The sequence below is a fragment of the Schistocerca gregaria genome, chromosome 2, assembly GCF_023897955.1.
Source record: "Schistocerca gregaria isolate iqSchGreg1 chromosome 2, iqSchGreg1.2, whole genome shotgun sequence".
Taxonomy (NCBI): Eukaryota; Metazoa; Arthropoda; class Insecta; order Orthoptera; family Acrididae; genus Schistocerca; species Schistocerca gregaria.
In genome coordinates, this window is record NC_064921.1 from 952606817 (window position 1) to 952625052 (window position 18236).

At 38.8% G+C, this 18236-nt stretch overlaps 2 protein-coding genes across 3 annotated transcripts in view; one reads left to right on the plus strand and one right to left on the minus strand.

The window, feature by feature from the left end:
• Positions 1 to 1760, minus strand: part of LOC126335425 (centrosomal protein of 78 kDa-like) — a 122452-nt gene extending 120692 nt beyond the window's left edge. The window contains exon 1 of the mRNA XM_049998702.1: positions 1671 to 1760. The gene's annotated coding sequence lies outside the window, so the exon portion shown is untranslated. The remainder of the gene's footprint in view (positions 1 to 1670) is intronic.
• A 170-nt stretch (positions 1761 to 1930) lies between these two features.
• The window catches only part of LOC126335426 (endoribonuclease LACTB2), an 81658-nt gene continuing 65352 nt past the window's right edge, over positions 1931 to 18236 (plus strand). Inside the window, exon 1 of one of the 2 annotated variants that reach the window (XM_049998703.1) lies at positions 1931 to 2125. In XM_049998703.1, coding sequence (XP_049854660.1) covers positions 2004 to 2125 — 122 coding nt within the window. In that variant the 5' untranslated portion in view covers positions 1931 to 2003. The remainder of the gene's footprint in view (positions 2126 to 18236) is intronic. The other variant, XM_049998704.1, reaches the window with a different exon arrangement.

Genomic DNA, 18236 nt, shown 5'->3' on the forward strand with positions numbered 1-18236 from the left:
GCAGATAGAAGAGGTTGAGTCTTAAATCCCTGGGATTAAAACTTGATAATAAATTCAGTTGGAAGGAGCACACCACAGAACTGCAGAAACACCTTTGCAATTCGAATGTTAGCTGATGTAGGTGACATAAAAATTAAAAAGCTTGTATACTTTGTCTGTTCATTCCATAATGTCATATGGTATAATATTTTGGGGTAACTCTTGAAGTCAAACAAAAGTTGAAAAGCATGTAATGCGTATTATTTCTGGAGTAAATTCATGGACGTCCTCTAGAAACCTCTTCAAAGAACTGGGTATCTAACAACTGCCTCTCAGTATATTTACTCCTTAATACAATTTGTCCTAAATAATATATCGCTTTTTCCAACAAACAGCTCAGCTCATACATACAATATCAGGAACAAAAATGATCTGCACAAGGACTTAACAGTGCTTTACTTCTGCTACATTGGACATCTAATTTAAATGTCCATTTTACTCACTTTCATCTTGTTGTTATTCCACTGTCTGATTCTACTTGTTAGTTAGTTACATGTTCTATACATAATAAAGTTGTGATGTAAAACACACACACACACACACACACACACACACACACACACACACAGAGAGAGAGAGAGAGAGAGAGAGAGAGAGAGAGAGAATTTACTTGAATTTATTTCCATGAGTAGACTGTCAAAGAGCTTTATAGCAGCATACTGCATCCCTTTGTGGATGAAAGTCCTTAACTGAACCATAGTGCATATAATTTTTTCTTCTAGTGTTGTACTTGTGAGTACCTCTGTTACTTTCACACTCATGTTGATTGTCGATAGCAAATTTTACGAGTGAATAAATGTATTATCTGGCTGTGATTAATATTCCCCATCACTTAAACAGATGGCTGCAAGATGCATATATGAGCCTCATGCATAATTCCAATTACCTTCTTTTATGCATTGAATACTTAAGTAAGGAGTTACCCTAGTATATTTTCCTGTGAGATATCAGTGAATGAAAATATACAAAACAGGTTAACTTACTGACTTCTATATTCTCAAACTTGGCAATTATTCTTATGGCAAAAGTAGCAGAACCTAAACTTTTTTAGCTGATCCATTGTCTGGTTTTTCCAGTTAAAGTTTTCATCAATATGCACGCCTAAAAGAACCTCGAAGTATCTACATCTTTATTATATCTTGTAGGTATACTAAGTCAATAGGGGATTATATTCTTTAAACAGTACAAAACTGGATGAGCTGTGTTTTTTTCAGAGTTCAAAGTTTGCCCATTTATGCAAAATCAGTATGTATGTTTACAAAAACATCATTCACTATCTCTACAAAGTTCGATAACTGTACTGAAGTTTCAGAGCAGCTGGTAACAATAAGGTGAAATGTTCCTTTTTTTTAAAATCTTGACTTTTAGAATCGACAAGATAAAATGAGATTTTCAAGTTCTAATTTTATTAAAGTAATTTTGGAGTAATAGAGTCCTTAGTAAATGCAACATGTTTTTAATAAATCGCTTTCATCTTACAGTAAGCTACATCAAGGGCCTAGCATATTCAACGTGCATATAATTTTATTTCGTGGTATGTGCCTTCCTGCTTAGGCACCATGAACAGCAGGAACCACAAAGTTTGAACTTACATACAAATGAATAAAAATATCATTGAAATCTATTAGTACCTTAAATTTCTTCAGCTTCTGAAGGGCCTACTACCAGCTTTCTACGATCTAACATCGTATTAGGGAAGGCCTTTCGTATGTAAAATCTTTTAAAACTCAGTTTAAGAAAATTTCCCGAAAGACAAATTTACTACGAATATAAATGAACCTTAAACCAACTGTTAACCGTATTCAGCACAGTGTCAACTGTCAGGCAACCAGTAAATCATTTCAAACTGCCCAGGATCTCGCGGCGCCAGCACCTGGCACCTGCTATTTCAACCCAAACATTCGACAAATGCGCATCGCTGTTGTTATCATGTGGTTAAAGGTCTATTATTACAGTTCTCGACGATGGCTACTGCAATTCCGAAAATATCGCGACTGTCATCAAGAATTCTTCGAATACTAGGATGTAACCCCGGACCTATGACACTGCAAGGGACAAATACGTATTTAATCGGAACCGGCAAAAGGTTATGTTGAAACTTTCTCCGTTGGTTTATTGTGCACGTATTTACTGTTATTACGTCGTTTTGAGGCAGCAGCGCATTCTCTTTTAATTTAGAGGATTCATTTAATAAACTTGATAGCGAATTCCTGCTTTCGTGGCCTTTACTTTTTGTGATACTGATATTACTTTGTCGCATCCTAATTGAAATAGACGTAATTCAAAATCTGATTATGTCAGTACGAAATTTCTTCCAGAGAGAAAAGAAATAAAGGAAACTGAATTCCATATGTACATATCATTGTCTTATATCTTTATTGATCCACTGAATCAATCACTGTACAGAAGTGTACAATATGATATGGGGAAAGACAAGTAGATGTTAATAAACCCATGTCCAACAACATTGTTAAACATAGCGTATATCACACAGAAGATATGTATTCTTTCCCAACCATTTAATATGCAGAAGTGTACAATATAATAAAGAACATATAAACACAAACACTGGTTCACTGGTATACCTCACATTCGTTTATAGATCACACTGCAGAAAGTACCTACTGAGAAGCACTACATTGTTAACAATTGTCTTAATTTTTTTAGTTTGTTTGGTTCTTGAATAATTTCTATTTCTTCTGGAAAATGGTTATAAAGTTTGATTCTTATACACTTGACACTGTTACTGTACAGTTTAATTGAATAGAGAACTAACCTTGACAATCTCTTCGACCTCATGTCATAGTGGTGAGTATCCAGGTACCAGCCCAGTCTGCTGATGTTTTGTTTAATAAAGCAGGGCAGGTCAGAAATGTGTTGACTATGGAGAGGCAATATGGTTATTTATTTAAAGAGTGATTTACAGGTTTCTCTTTGCTGCTTGTGCAGGATTGTTCTAATTGCCTTTTTTGGGAATTTGAATAATTTCACTGATTCATGGCCCCAAAAAATGATTCCATAACTTAGGACTGAATGGAAAAGAGTATGATACTATACAAGTTAATGTACTGGTGTTTAGCTCATCCCTCACTGAGTGGAGCATAAAGCAGACTTTGCTTAGCCTGTAACGAATCATTTCAATTTGGTTTTTCCATGTGAGTGTGTCTATGATGTGGATCCCTGATAATTTAGTGTCACTGTCAAATTCAACATTGCTCTCACTTATTGTTGCTGTTGGAACCTGGAATTCTGTTCTGAATGGTGTGAAAGGTTCGGCATACTGTCTTTTCTGTTTTGAGGAGCAATCTGATACTGTCTGTTGGGGCAGTATTTCTGTTGGTTGCTGACTGAGAGATTCGTCTGTATTTGAAATTAAGGACATTAGTGTTGTTGACAAACAAAAATGCCTTGCTAGTGGGTATGGTGTGGGGGAGGTCATTTAAATAAAGAAGAAATGAAAAAAAGACCTAAAACTGAGCTGTGTGGCACACCATATTTATATCTTGTGTAAATGAGTGCAGCACTTTTTAGAATACCTGACTGATTTACTTTATTTATATGAACATAATCTGTTCACTCGTAAATATAATTACTGATCTTCAGCCACTGGCAGTTCCCCTTATCTCATAGCAATCCAACTTTTGCAAAAGTGTGTTGTGGTTCACCATGTCAAGAGCCTTTGTGAAGTCAAGAAAGATCTGAGTAGCTGGGCATTTTTTGTCAACCAGGTGTAGGACAGAGCAAAGCAATTCATATATTGCATCAGAAGTTAGTTAGTTGTATGTTAAACTAATCAGTCTCATGGTGACAGTTATGACATGGAACATGTCAAGTGCATAAGAAATGCACATATGAATCAAGGGCTTTTTTTTCTACCCCATTCCCTTAAATGGCAAAAAGTGCATATATTATATGTATAGATATAAGTTGGAAAGAAAGGGAATTAGAGGTATTCCAAACGAATGGATTAGATCATATCTTACTAGTCGGCAACCAAAAGTTGTTCTCAAACAAGACACAATAACTGAAAACATGTCAAGAACAACATACACATCAAAAAAGCTACCATCAAATATGGCGTGCCACAAGGATCAACATTAGGCCCTATCCTCTTTCTTTAGCATATTGATGACCTGAATGACACTGTCCATGCCAAAAAGAAAACTTTATTTGCAGATGATACCAGTCTTTTGATTACAGAGTCAGACCAAAAGAGTTTCAATTAACTACAGATACATCATTGCTGGAGCTAACACACTGGTTTGAAAAAAATAAACTTATAATTAACACTGGGAAAACGGTGGCCATGATTTTTCATATATCCCACTATCAAAAACAAAATGAACACACATTGAAGATAAACAACAAAATTGTAAAATTAGTTGATGATGTTAAGTTCCTAGTAATATATCTGCAGAGTGATCGGAAATACGGAAGCCTCCGATCCCGCCTGTCTACTTTGACCCATGACGTCACAAATGTAGTGGAAACAACCATAAACCACGATTCCAATATGGCGCATATAAAGTCGTTACGTACACATTATGAGGACGAAAATACATCAAAAAACAAACACACACGCTTTCCACAAAAAGCCTAATGACACTAACGGGACAAGCACGGGAAATTTGTTTTTTTTTGGGTGGGGACAAACTAAATAGAAACAAATTTAGACAGTCACCCACATACAAAACTACTCAAAACGGCGAAAAAATTCCAGCTTCTGATCCCATAAATTGGGATCGAACACTTCCCTTGACCTATATAGCTCAACAGCAGCTGCGGATCCCATAAATTAGGACCTAAAACTTCCCTTGGCCTATATAGCTCAACAGCAGCTCCCAATCCCATAAATTAGGATCAAAGACTTCCCTTGTCCTATATAGCTCAAAAACATCTCCCAATACCACCATAAACCGCCACACATTGGGATCGAACACTTCCCTTGACCTGTATAGCTCAACAGCAGCTCCCGATCCCATAAATTAGGATCGAACACTTCCCTTGACCTATGTAGCTCAAAAACATCTCCTGATACCAACATTCACCGCCACACATTTCAATAAAACACTTCCCTAGACCCCAACACACAACACATACACTGTAAACAAAACAATAAAAACTTACCACAGAAAAGTTCCGGTGCCACAAACTAGTTGGCCACCATAATCACTCACCCCCAAATAAAAAAAACCCATAAACAAAAACCAAATGCAACATAAAAAAATCTCAATCACACACTACAACTCAACAAAAACTTCAACAAAATAGATCCTCCACAAATACAACGCAAACCAACACACTCCCTCCCCCCCCCCCCCCCCCCCCAGAAACACACTGACACGAAATAAACCACCCACCCCACCCTGAGCCGCAGCCACCCACCCACTTACCCAAACCATCCTAACCCACCACTTTTGGCCTATACATTTTACTAACAGCCCTTAAAAAAAACCGAAAAACACAATAGCCCTCAGGGACACACTTCTGCCAACAGTACTCATCTAAGTGAGACTGAAAGTTGGAAGAGCGCCTCTTCCCCCTCCCAAGAACTGACTTAACACTCCCCCACATCCCCTCTATTGTATTTGTGCAAGCCCCCGTCTCATAATTTTCGAACTCTAAGCTATGGTTAGTGACTAAATGATGGAATCCTCTCTTACCCAACCCCCTATAAGAAGAAACTGCATCTGAAACTACTGTGAACCCCGGTTCTATGTACTCCTCAAGTAACCCCATTAATTCCGTCTTAGACCTCCCTTCCACAACCCTAAAAACACATTCAGAACACCCACCCCCCGGAACAACAGTGCCCCACACTCACAGACCAACCACAGACTTACCCCTCCCATACTTCTTTTTCCCAAACTGTGACTCGTCCACCTCCACAACAACCCCATGCCCCCCCCCCTTGCCCACCCCCTGCCCCCGCCCCCCCTCCCCCAACTTACCCATGCACTTAATGAACTCGGAACACACCTCGCGGCAAAAAGAAAACCAATCAAGCACATTCCTCTCACTCACACCAGTCTCATGCATGCAAAAACTGTGTGGGGATCTATACCAAAAATAATAAGTCACCAGAACAATCTGGCGCATGCCCAACCTAGACTTCTCGAACCAGGAACCGTGCCATATGGAATGCCAAATGTCATCTTTTCGACAGTGCCACATATAACTGTCCCTGGTCCGAGACGCCAAAACTTTAGCCAACTTCATTTGAACTTTAGCCAACTTCATTTCTTCGCCACAAATAGAGCATTTCACAACCTTGGCAATTAAACCAAAAATCTGCAAAAACTTGATCAGTTCCAAAGGACTGTTCCCCATCATATCCCTCAGACGCGCACTGTTAATTTTATCCGTCATATCCATTCCTGAACAAAAACAACAACCAATTAATTTTACTAAAATTACCACATGACATACAGCGAACAACACTAAATTAACCTTCACACAAAACCACAAAATCGTTAACTCACTGAAACAAATTCCACTACAAACACAGCCGACACACGAACAATTCTGGATAATGAGCAAGAGCAAACTGAGCCCATTACACCACACAAACGAAAACCCTGAACATACCACCAGAGGGCACAACAAACCACAACATGACGACATCTACAAAGGCACCACACTCTTGAGAACAAACTTCATTACTGAATAAATGTGCTGTGAGGCTGTTGTAAGAATTCCTAACCTTTTAAACAGATGTCTACAATATCTGTGACTATGAGCCCTACACATTATTCTAACCACTTCCTTTTGAGCAGTGAATACTTTTTGCCTAAGTGTTGAGTTACATCAAAATATTATTCTGTATGCCATCAGAGAGTGAAAGTACGCAAAGTTTGTTAGCTTACTATTTTCTATAACCCCAAAAGTAGCTGAACCTTGTTGGTTTAGGAGATCCAAAATATTAAGTCTCCAAATAAGATTCTCATCCACGTGTACACCCAAAAACTTAGTATGCCATACCCTGGCAACTGAGTTTTGTTGATGTGTTATATTTACGGAAGAAACTGTACTCCTTGCAGTAGGAAATTAGATGTACTGTGTTTTTTAAAAGTTCAGAGCAACCCCATTAACAGAAAACGAATCGGTAACTTTTCCAAAGACATTAATTGTATCATTTCCTATTGGAAATTCCTTTAGTCGATTGTATTATCAGCAAAAAGTGTCAGTTTAGCTTCTTGTTTCAGATAAAAAGGGAGGTCATTCTCGCATCAAGAACAGAAGGGGACTGATGATCAAACTCTGCATTACATGTGTGACTCAGAACATCAGCTGTAACTGCTCCACATTGTTTCAATATCATGCTAGAGTTATCATCTACTTCAACAGAGCATTTATTTTTCAAAGATTTAATGATTTTTCCTTATTTCCCCAAGAGGTTGTTAGGTGAAAATTAATCTGACTAGGATTTTTCAAAACTGACTCTTCCATGTACTGCTTGGCTTTTTCATTTGAACTATTCTCACCAATTTTTTCATCTACACTTGAGAAATGGTTGTTAAATACAGTAGCTACTTGTGTTGTTGGTTAGGATGGCCTCATTCTCTTTAATAGTAATACTACCTACCCCAGTGGTTACTTTTCCTGCCTCCCTTCTAAGAACATTCCATACTGATTTGATTTGATTGCCCAAGTTGTTAATTTTGTGTCTAATATACTTATTTCTTTACTTTCTGACAACTTTTCTCAGTATGTTACAATAGTTTTTATAGTGTAAAATTCTTCTGGGTCTTTAATAATTCTTGCTGTCATACAGTTTTCTTTTTCTTTCTGAAGACACTTTAATACCTGTAGTAATCCAAGGTTTCTTTGAAAACTGTTTGGTGTTACATTTAGTAACTTTTTTTTTATTTTCTTGGAATGCAGGAAAAAGAATGTTATTTTTTTTGGTAAGAAATGAGTTTAGTCTGGCAGCCATTGCATACTCAAATATTTTACTGAATACTGAGAGGACTGCAACTGGATGGTAGTTGCCAGGATCTTCTTTTGATTCCTTTTTATGCATGGGTATGATTTTTGCCATTTTAAGTTTTTATGGAAGCATTGCATCAGAATTTATTACATGAGACAGCAGTCTACTAATAATTTTACTGCATTTGTGGAGAAGGAAGCATGGGATCATTTCTCATTTCTTCCTGTCCTGGCGTTTTTTCTTTATTTTACTAATAATTATCCCCTATTTCTGTTCCCAATGTAGGCGATCAAAGATTGTGTTAATGAAGATACTGAAGACTGACTGAGGGAGACAAGTTACTTCCTCTCGGTCAGTAATTAATGTTGAATTTATTTTAAGTTTAATTACACTTTTCCTATTTCTACATTTTTGCGTTGATTAGTTGCCATATACATTTGCTTTTATTATATGAAGCCTTCAGAAGGATGTCATTTTGTAGTTTTTTAACAGCACTCACCACAGTTTTAAATATTCTTTTGTATGCAGTGAAGTATTTCTTAAATTGTTCACTGTTGCTGATGTTAGTCTTGCTGAGGGAGGAATGCTCTCTCTTTCTTTTTGTTGAAGTTGTGATACCTGCTGTGATCCAATTGGAGGATGCTGTATTGTTACATATGGTTTTTTGTTTTTAAAGGGAAATGACAGTTGAAATAGTAACATAAAATGTTTAGAACAGTTTCAAATTTTTCACGTGCCATTTGAGAGTGGTATACAGCCTCCCAGTTCTTTCTCTGCATATGCGGCAGAAAAATGAGTTAATTGGTTTGACATAAAACTTCCACTTTGACTTGTAATTTTTTTGGGTTGACATTTACTCCAGAAAGACTGTCTGTATAATGAGATCTAACAGAATAATCCATGTTGCTAACTGTTCTAACTTGGACATACAACAAAGAATCTTAGTACAACTTTAACAGACAGTGGCATGTACGCCAATCACCATAACACACACTGAACACAACAAGATAAGGCTAATGTACATAAGCAGTAATAACATGATAACTGAGTGTGAGTGTAGTGCGGCAGATTTTAAATAGGCAGTCAGCAGTGGTGGGCTCTATTGGAAGTATGCAGTATTACTCTTTTGCAGCACACTCTCACAGATGACGACACACTGCTTACATGCTCGACTTTCAAGTGTGTGCACATTACTTCATTCCTCTTCCCTTGGGAAACAGCTCAGATTTGCGAGATGTCCATGGTGCCTTCCTCTACAAGGCTCTGACTGAGGTGATGTGCTGGTGTTGGGGCATATGGTCAGAAGTACTTGGGGCACGGGTAGTGTTACAGCTGCCTTCTTGTGTCAATCCATACATTAGGATGGGTGATGTCATGATGAGCTCCATGTCCACATTAGGTCCAGGGCCTGTTGGTGGTTGTGTCCCCACAGTTGGCGGCTGAGGTGGAGGAGATGGCTCCAGTGTGGATGGCGGCTGCATCAGTACTGGTAGCAGTATTGAAGAAGTTCCACTAGGTTCATCGACCCATGACAGGGGACCCAAATATGTCGTGGCAGGGACCCAGCCACATCAGCTGTCCCATCGAGCCACAGACTGGCATGGCGATGCCAGTGTCCTGGTTGGGGTTGTCTGGTGGTCCATGCACAGGCGCAACTGGTTGCAAAGATTGGCACAGGGGCCCTCCTGTGTATGGAGGTTGCAGAGACAGTGGCCATGGCATTGCGAGATGATCGCAGAAATCCATTTTGGATTATGACCAAACCCGTGTGAAAAGACAGCCACCCTGGACCAGGAGCAGGTGTTGCAGAATGAAGCAAACTCCTGTGACACAAACGGAGGGCTGTTACCAGAGACCCATGTTGCCAGAAGCCCTTTGATGGAAAATTTTTTTGACAGGGTTGCCACAGTGGCAGAGGCCGAAGAAGAGGGCAACGAACAACATATGGGAACCGAGAGAATGCATCAGTTACTATTAGGAAATAAGGAAAGTGCTGGCAAAATCGAAGTGGAGACGATACCAGGCCTGCAAAGGCTGCAGCCATGGAGACAGCATTGCCCATGGGGCAGCTCACTGTGATGTGCAGTGACAACATGCTGTAATGAAATGAGTGATATTGCCATCCAAATGAGGCAAAAAAACGTGCACTATGCAAGGAGCTGAATAGTCCTTATCAAGGAGCAGAACACCGTTAGTGATACCGAAACACATAGTAATTACAGAGGGCGTCAGATGCCTACAACAGAGGAGCCTCAGGCCAGCTGTTGTACAGAATGTATCACTTTCTGCAAAATCAGATCAGCAGCATTAGGCTGTGTGACCTGAATGCTAGTAATTGGAAAACCATTAACAGTTTTATGAGTGCATTCATCAACATGGAGACAGAGTAACTCCTCCCTATCAAAACTGGGTCTGGGCTGGCCAGAAGACAGGAGAGTGCACTAGCATTCACATGTTTAGCCATGAGGTGGAAGTGAATCTCCTAGTTGTACTTAGAGAGGAACAATGCCCCATGTTGAAGGAGGTGTGCTGCTTTGTCTGGCAACAACACTGATGGGTTAAACAGCAATACTGATAGCTTGTGATCCATAATGAAATGGAACTTTACACCACACTGAAAACATGAAACTTCTTTAAGGCATAAACAATGGTGAGGGCTTCTTTCTCTATTTGTGAATGTCTAGTCTGATCCAAATTAAGTGTCTTCAATGATCATGCAATAGGCCTCTTTGAGCCATCAGAATATTTATGACCTAACACCGCCCCCCTGCCCGTGCTGGGACACAAGTATTGCTAACATTTAATGTTGATGTGGTTGGTGGTTATGAGGCAAGATGCAGATTGTAACGTAGACTTTAGTTTGGAAAACGCCATTTCAGATGCCTGTGACCAGTGGAAAGACGTCTCCTTATGCACCAAGGCATGTAAAGATTGTGCTGCTCCCTGGCAAAAACTGATGATAATAAGCAGTCTTACCTCAAAATCTGGAGTCTGGCTGAAGGTTTCATGGTGATGTGGGCTTTGAAAACAGAGCAGCATATTGAGAGCATAGAGGGCTGAGTTGTGCATAAGGCACTTGATCAGAGATGAGATTAACTTCATTGGAAATAGTAAACCGGGACAGGTTAAAGGCATCCAAACCAAACAAATTTTTGGTGCATGCATTGTTCACCACCAGACAGTGGACAGACGACAGATTTATATGTGATTGGGTCTAAAAAACTACATAATATTTAAAACTTTGTTTATTGTAGGTGACTAATGTACGTGATACTGGTACTAAAGGAGGAGAACCAAGTCTATGTACATTTGCAAGTTGAGTAAAGACACAGCAGCACCAGTGTTGACTTGCATGTGCAAAACCTTCTGATAAACCTTGAAATCAATAAAAAGCTTGCCGATACACAACTGATATCTATGTCAGCGTCTGCAATAGGCTGTCAGAATTTTGTGTTACAAACAGGAGCAATATTGCCCATTTTGTTCCACTGGCATAAATGACCCACTTCTTAGGACAATCCAGTCTATGATGAGTGACAAAACACACAGACAATGGGGAACCACGGAGCACTTGTGTTTCTGTTCATTACCGGGCTTGCTGTGCTGCTGCTGCTGCTGCTGCTGCTGCTACTGTGGCTGTTCTAGTGAGGTGGGCTGGCCACAATGATATTTTGCTCACATGTGGACTGCTGCCACCATGTTGTCATCTGTGAACTATTCCACAAATGTTTGGGGGGGGGGGGGGGGTGGAAGTGAGCTGTTTTGTAAATCATCATCACCAGTTTTCAGAAGGCCTCATCACTTCTGCTGTGGAGGCCTAGTTGCCATTGTTGTTATGGCAGGCCGAGTTTGTGAGTTCGTGAAATGGTTTCTGGTGCAGTACACTGCTAAGACAATTTCTCTGTGCCACTACTACACGGCTGTGCCTCAGGATCAGGTAACAGGATAGGAGAACGTAGGTTCTACAACACTCCAACAAATTAGTAACAAAGTCACACAAATGAGTTAAAAAGGTTTACCTGTATTTTTGATTTGTTGAATAATGAAGTCTAAAACACTGCTTGCAATATAACACAAAAAAGACCCACAATGGCTAAGTGCAAGTAATCATAGGTAAATTCCTCAGTACATAGCAAATGCAATTTACAACTACTGTGTGTTCACTTCTAAGAGTTCAATAAATGACGTTCCCTGTCTTACGTCAGCCCTGGACAATCATCTATAACCAATTGGGTGAGAGCTGCTCTACCATCTTGTGAGTAGGCTTCTGTCTGTTGTCCCTTGGTCATGGTTGGATTGTACTCAGCTGGCAGTTGGCTGAGACGAAGTAGATATCTTCATCCTCAGCATCACCTGTGGCGCTGGATGAACTCGCGCAAGTGGTGAGTCTCTATGGCACTGGCACCAGTTCGTTTCTTTGCACCTATGGTGCTTTTGCCCTCGCTGTGGCTTGTTTGGATGACACAGAAGGTTGAACTTCTGCAACCTCACACCATGACTCAGTTTGACTACCCACTGTGCTCGAAACCTCAAATGATTGTGGAACAGTCAGAATGTCAGATAGAGATGGGTTTTCACATTGGAGGGCCTCCTCATGAACCTCATGACCAGGAGCCAATAAAATGGTTGCATCATGAACCATTTGGTTGGCATACAATAGGTACTGGGAGATGAAGAAGCTTGCACAGGATAGAGTAGCATGGAGAGCTGCATCAAATCAGTCTCAGGAATGAAGACCACAACAACAACAACAACAACGATTCCTTATGTACGTCAGTAGCGTAAACCATGAAGCTCAGCTGCCCAAGTCTTATAGGAATGTTCCCGTTTTTTGCGACTCTGATAGAACTCAACTTGAGCGGCAATGACATGTGTCTGATTACAGTAGTACTTTGAAAGAAGGTCGCACATGGTATCAAAAGAGAGTGAAGACAGATTCTGCAATGGGTCATGTGGCAAAGAAGTTGATACATATGAGGTGATAACCAAGACAAAAAGAAAGAACAGCATGAGGTAACATTAGTCAACCCAAATGCATGGAAACGCTGCCACAACTGTTTTTCATAGGCTTCCCATTCTTTGACAGACTCATTGTAAGTCAGAACCGCCGGGGATAAACGACCAGGATAGTGACCGGCAAAACAGGTGGTGCAAGGGGCAGTGTGGCAGGCGACATAGATTGAGATAGACTCGAACTGGCCAAACCAGAGGCAAGTGTTTGCAATTTCTGGATTTGATTAGCACTGTGGCAAACGCTTCCTGCTGTTGTCTGAGATGCAGTAAGACCTCACTGCTGATCAACAAGCTGGCATAAAAACTCATCAGTAGCACTGTTAGACATTGTAGATGCAACAGGGGACCAAGCAAACTGAAAACCTTGCAGATAACAATCCCACACTCATAGTCACTTGTGTTGTAACTTGGACACACAACACAACCAAGAATGTTAGTACAAGGAGAATGTGGCATGTACGCAAATCACCATAACATACAGTGAACACCGTAAGATAAGGCAAATATATGTAAACAGTAATAACATGATAAATGAGGGCAAGCATAGCTTGGCAGATTTTAAATAGGCACTCACCCATGGCAGGCTCAATCAGAAGTTCACAGTATTGCTCTTTCGCATCACACTCTCGGAGATGACAACACACTGATAATGTTTGTGGCTTTCAGGTATACTTGAATTACTTCAATGACCACTTGATCAAGCGCTTACCCTAGTTGGGGATGTTCTCTTAATGGTAAAGTCACTATAGATTACGACCCTTTATTGTTGTCTTTTCATAACTTTTTCTAATACTGGTGTGAAACTTCTATAAAAGGAGCACAAGCTGCCTGAGAGAGATCTATAAACTGATATTACATGAACATAAATACTTTTGATTTCAATACCAAACAGTTTTGTGTCTTTTTCAATAGAGTAGGAGTTACATATGCCCAATGGAGTAGCTGCAAACAATGTCTTTTACAAACATGCAGCTTCCTTCACCTCTGAAGTTTCGCCTTGAAAAGTGATGCACTAGTCTGAATTGTAGTAACACAACTGATTCTATTTTGAGAGAGCTCATAAAGTGTTCAGTAATACACAGTACTTTGGTATCTGATAGTTCACTGCTGATGCTAATTAAAAGTTCTAACTTATTTAGCTTATTTGTAAGTCCCTGCACATTATGAATATAGATTTTTGGGCCAGAGTAATGGTTTACACTAGTCGGTACATTTCCATGAGAAAATTCTGGTATTGTTTCATTAGCTGCAATTGAATGTCTAAATTTATTTATAGTATTGCTGTGAGACTGCACCTTATATGAAGTTGTCATGTTTGACATTTCTTTTGTTGCAGGCCACCTTGGCCTTAAGTTGACACTATGAGTGACGTTCTTGGTGCCACTGCTGTTTCTAATACCTTTGCTTTTGCTAATATCTTTGCTGTTGGAGTTGTTGGTGCTGACAGTATTGTCGCTGGTACCACTGCTGTTGCTGACACTTCTACTGGTGCTGGAGTTGTTGATGTCATTGATAGAGCTGTTGGAGTCATTTCTGCTGGTAATGTTGCTACAGTAATTGCAGAGAACTCGCTTTTGCTCTCCTTTCTGGTTTCTTTCCTGATAGTGTTTCCGTTGCTCCTCTGTTGTCACCTCTTCAGCGTCAGCTTTCTATGCAGAAACCACTTCTGCATAGGAAGAGGTTAATGAAGAAGCAGTCCTGTTTGATTCTGTTGCTTCTTTCCATACTGTCCTAGGTAGCAATATACCTGCTGATGATTCTTTGTCTACTTCTAGTTCTGTTGCCATTATAGACTCATCAGTTCTTGTCAGATGTTTTTCTGCAGAGGGTAGGGTAGGCTCGACTGTTATTAATACTGGTCTACTGGAGCATGCCAATAATGCATACTGTAAATATTTGCAAAGTTTTTCTTTTCCTTTAAAAATTAAGTGAAGCCCACCTTTTGTGTAGTCACTTCATCTGAGGAAGACATTTATGTCCACTACAGTAGAGAGGTTATAGTGTGACACAGTCCTCATTATGTAGCTGTTCATTAGGGCAATTGCGTCATTCCATTTGTTTTTTTCTTGATGTTATGAATCACGTCCTTCATTGGGCATTTGGTTTAATCACTGATGAAGCAAAGACTTTTGGTTGTAAAAACTAGTTCAGGATTTCTACACAAAGCTGATCATGACTGTCTGATACAAGAAGTTTTTACTGTGTGGCTTCACTTCTTCCCATTTTCTGTGGCCTTTGATGGTACTTAACATTTTTGTTTAGTTTTTCACAAACATGATTATAATTCCATACCATATAACATTGTCACTTGTTTGCTGATGCATAGTCACAGATGCACTACTTAATTCTTCTGTGGATACCCAAAGTGTGATAAACAGAGAGTTTGTAGATTAAATTTTTGCTTCAGTATATCCATAGTAAGGGAGACCCTCCTGGATGTAGAACATACCAGGAAACAAGAATACACAATAAGTATTTACAAAGAAAAACAAATTGGTAATGTATCTTGCACAAATTTCAAGTGAGATGGCCCTTGAGTATGTGGAACAAGTTAAAAAATATTGAACATCTTTTCATTTAAAAGGTAGTAAAATGTAATACAACGAAGTGCCTGTGATAAAAATCTTACAGTATTGTAGTCATGCATCAACAAATAGAAAAATAATTTTACAACACCTAATTACAATGATTGCATTACTGCATTCAATTTTTACATAATTCACATTGTACTAATACTTGCATTAGTTGATATTATTAGTTGCATATACACATCAGTTGGTTCTGCTAAGAAATTCGTCAGTGGATGAGTAATAAATCCTTTAGGAGCCTCTTGCTCTGACAAGTTTTAGTAGTAAAACTTTTATGGCTGCTGGAAAGTTATTGAAAATGTCTTCCTGGATAATGGACACCTTTCTTAACCAAAGTAAGTGTTTTTAGCCATAGCTACAGTCATTGAGGACTGGTTATACAATTTGCCACTTCATTTCATAGCATTTTCATACAAATTGTGTATGAATTGAGGTGCATCAGGGTACAGTTTGCAATTTTATATATAAATTACTCTGATTTACATTTTTATCTCACCCCAAAATCACACACAATAAATCAACAACTTTCAAAATGTATGTGCGAAGAATGACACTGGCTGATTCATTTCTCTGTTGTTCTCTAATTAAGCTAGTCTATCACCTCAGGAGATATGCCATTAACAGGAATTCAGTAGCATTATAAATATATAAATAGTAGCATTATAAATATATAAAGAAATGTAAACCTATCAGAAACCAGAAGCTTGGTTTGAACACTTGGTATGGTCTCATCAAAGGTGATAATTTGCAGATTGCACTTAGTGAATGTGGTAAAATGTTTGCCATAAGAGTTTTTACGTGCACTTGTGTAGTTCTCATCTATGTAAGCACTCAAAACAATCAGGCATCTTTCCTGCAGTGTTAAAAACATCAGGAATGAAAACCTATTTACAAAATTACTAAGGAAGATGAAACTATGAGCAACCGTTCCATCACATCGCCCTTCTGTTTGTCCAAAGTATTGGAAAAAGTACTGTACAAGTTAATGAAAAACATAAATAAAAATGGAATGTCAATTAATTTTCAACATAGTTTCACAAGTGAGGAATCAACTGTGACATATATCTAAGAGTTCACTTACAATACTTTGAAAAGATTTATGGAAAACAGCTAACAGGATGTATGCGTTTGTACTTAGCCAAAGCACTCTGCATGTATTTTCCGAAACAAGCTTGAAAGTTATACTCTCAGTGGCCTATGAAGTAAATAGATTCATTAGTTTCCAAGCACCTTCAAGAAAAACATAGGAATAAGGCACAAAGAGGAAAAATTATGAATAATTTCACATTATTTATCAGAAGAACTCTCTTTCACCCATGGGGTCTGTATAGGGTCTTCTGTTTCTTACACCAATGATGTCAATTTGCATGTTGATTCACATAAAACAAATAAGTTTGCTGATGCTGTAACATTATTAGTAAAAGGGACACAAACAAAAGTATTCAACATGTTGTAAACTCTGTTACCAGTCAGCTCAGCAAATGGTGAATAAAAAAAATCAACTCATTATAAACACCAGCAAAACAGTATCAATTAATTTCCACAGGTAACAAAATAGATTTCTTCATAACCCAGATGTCGCTATTATAAATCCACTCATTGTAAATAAAGTGGCAACAAAGTTTCTGGATATTAGGATACAGAGTGATTTAAAATGGGGATAATATGTTGATTATGTCAATAACAAGCTCAAGTAGTTATATTTTAAGGCTTCTAAAAAAGTTGCACAAATGAGCAATCACTAATTTATGCTTGCTATGCATATTTTCGTAGATAACAGAAATGTGGCTTCATGTTCTAGAGAAACCCTTCAGCAGCTCAGGGGACCTCCAGAATCTAAAAGAGAGCCATTAGGATTATTACTGAGTGCACTGCTAGCATTTAGGATTATTACTAAGTGCACTGCTATATTTAAAACACAAAAAGTGCTTTAGTTGGGAACCACCTGTACTGTGGACACTGTAAGGTATATTTAAAAAATATGTAATCAGTATTGTGATAGTGTTCTAACCAAAGAACACTTTAACTTCATTACATGAAAAAGCATAAACACATGAGAGACAAAGTACATAAACAGACAACACACAAGCAGCTGGCAGAGCCTTATGTTCCAGCTTATGCAGCCATTAGTCCTAACAGGAATCAGCCGGCAGGCTGCACACACAATCACTCATTTGCAAACTATGAAGCGATGCACACACAAATTTAGTATTTACAGCAGACAGTATGAGAAAAAAAATTTTACATACACAGCCACAATTCAAGATTAAAAGAAAACTTGGAACATTTTTCAGCTAATAACAAATTTTGTCAGAAAGGTACTCATACATTACATATAGGAATAAAATTGTGCAACAAACTGCCACAATATATACAAAATATAAGTAATGACAATGCACTTGAAAGATCTTTCCGAGAGTGTCTACAGTACCACTGTTCCTATTTAACTTTTGAAAAAAGTTTGTGATTTTGTAGTGCAAGTAAATGCCCTTCCAATTGAGACAGCCTTATCAAAGGTGCCTTTAGAGCTGAGTGGCGGAGTTTATGTACTCTATTAAAGTTGAGAGCTGTGCTTCCCTCGACAGGGAAGCCAAATGAATTGTGTCTCATATGGGAAGGGGTGGGGGATCCATAAGCATAGGGAAGCCTATCTTCCTATGGGAGTA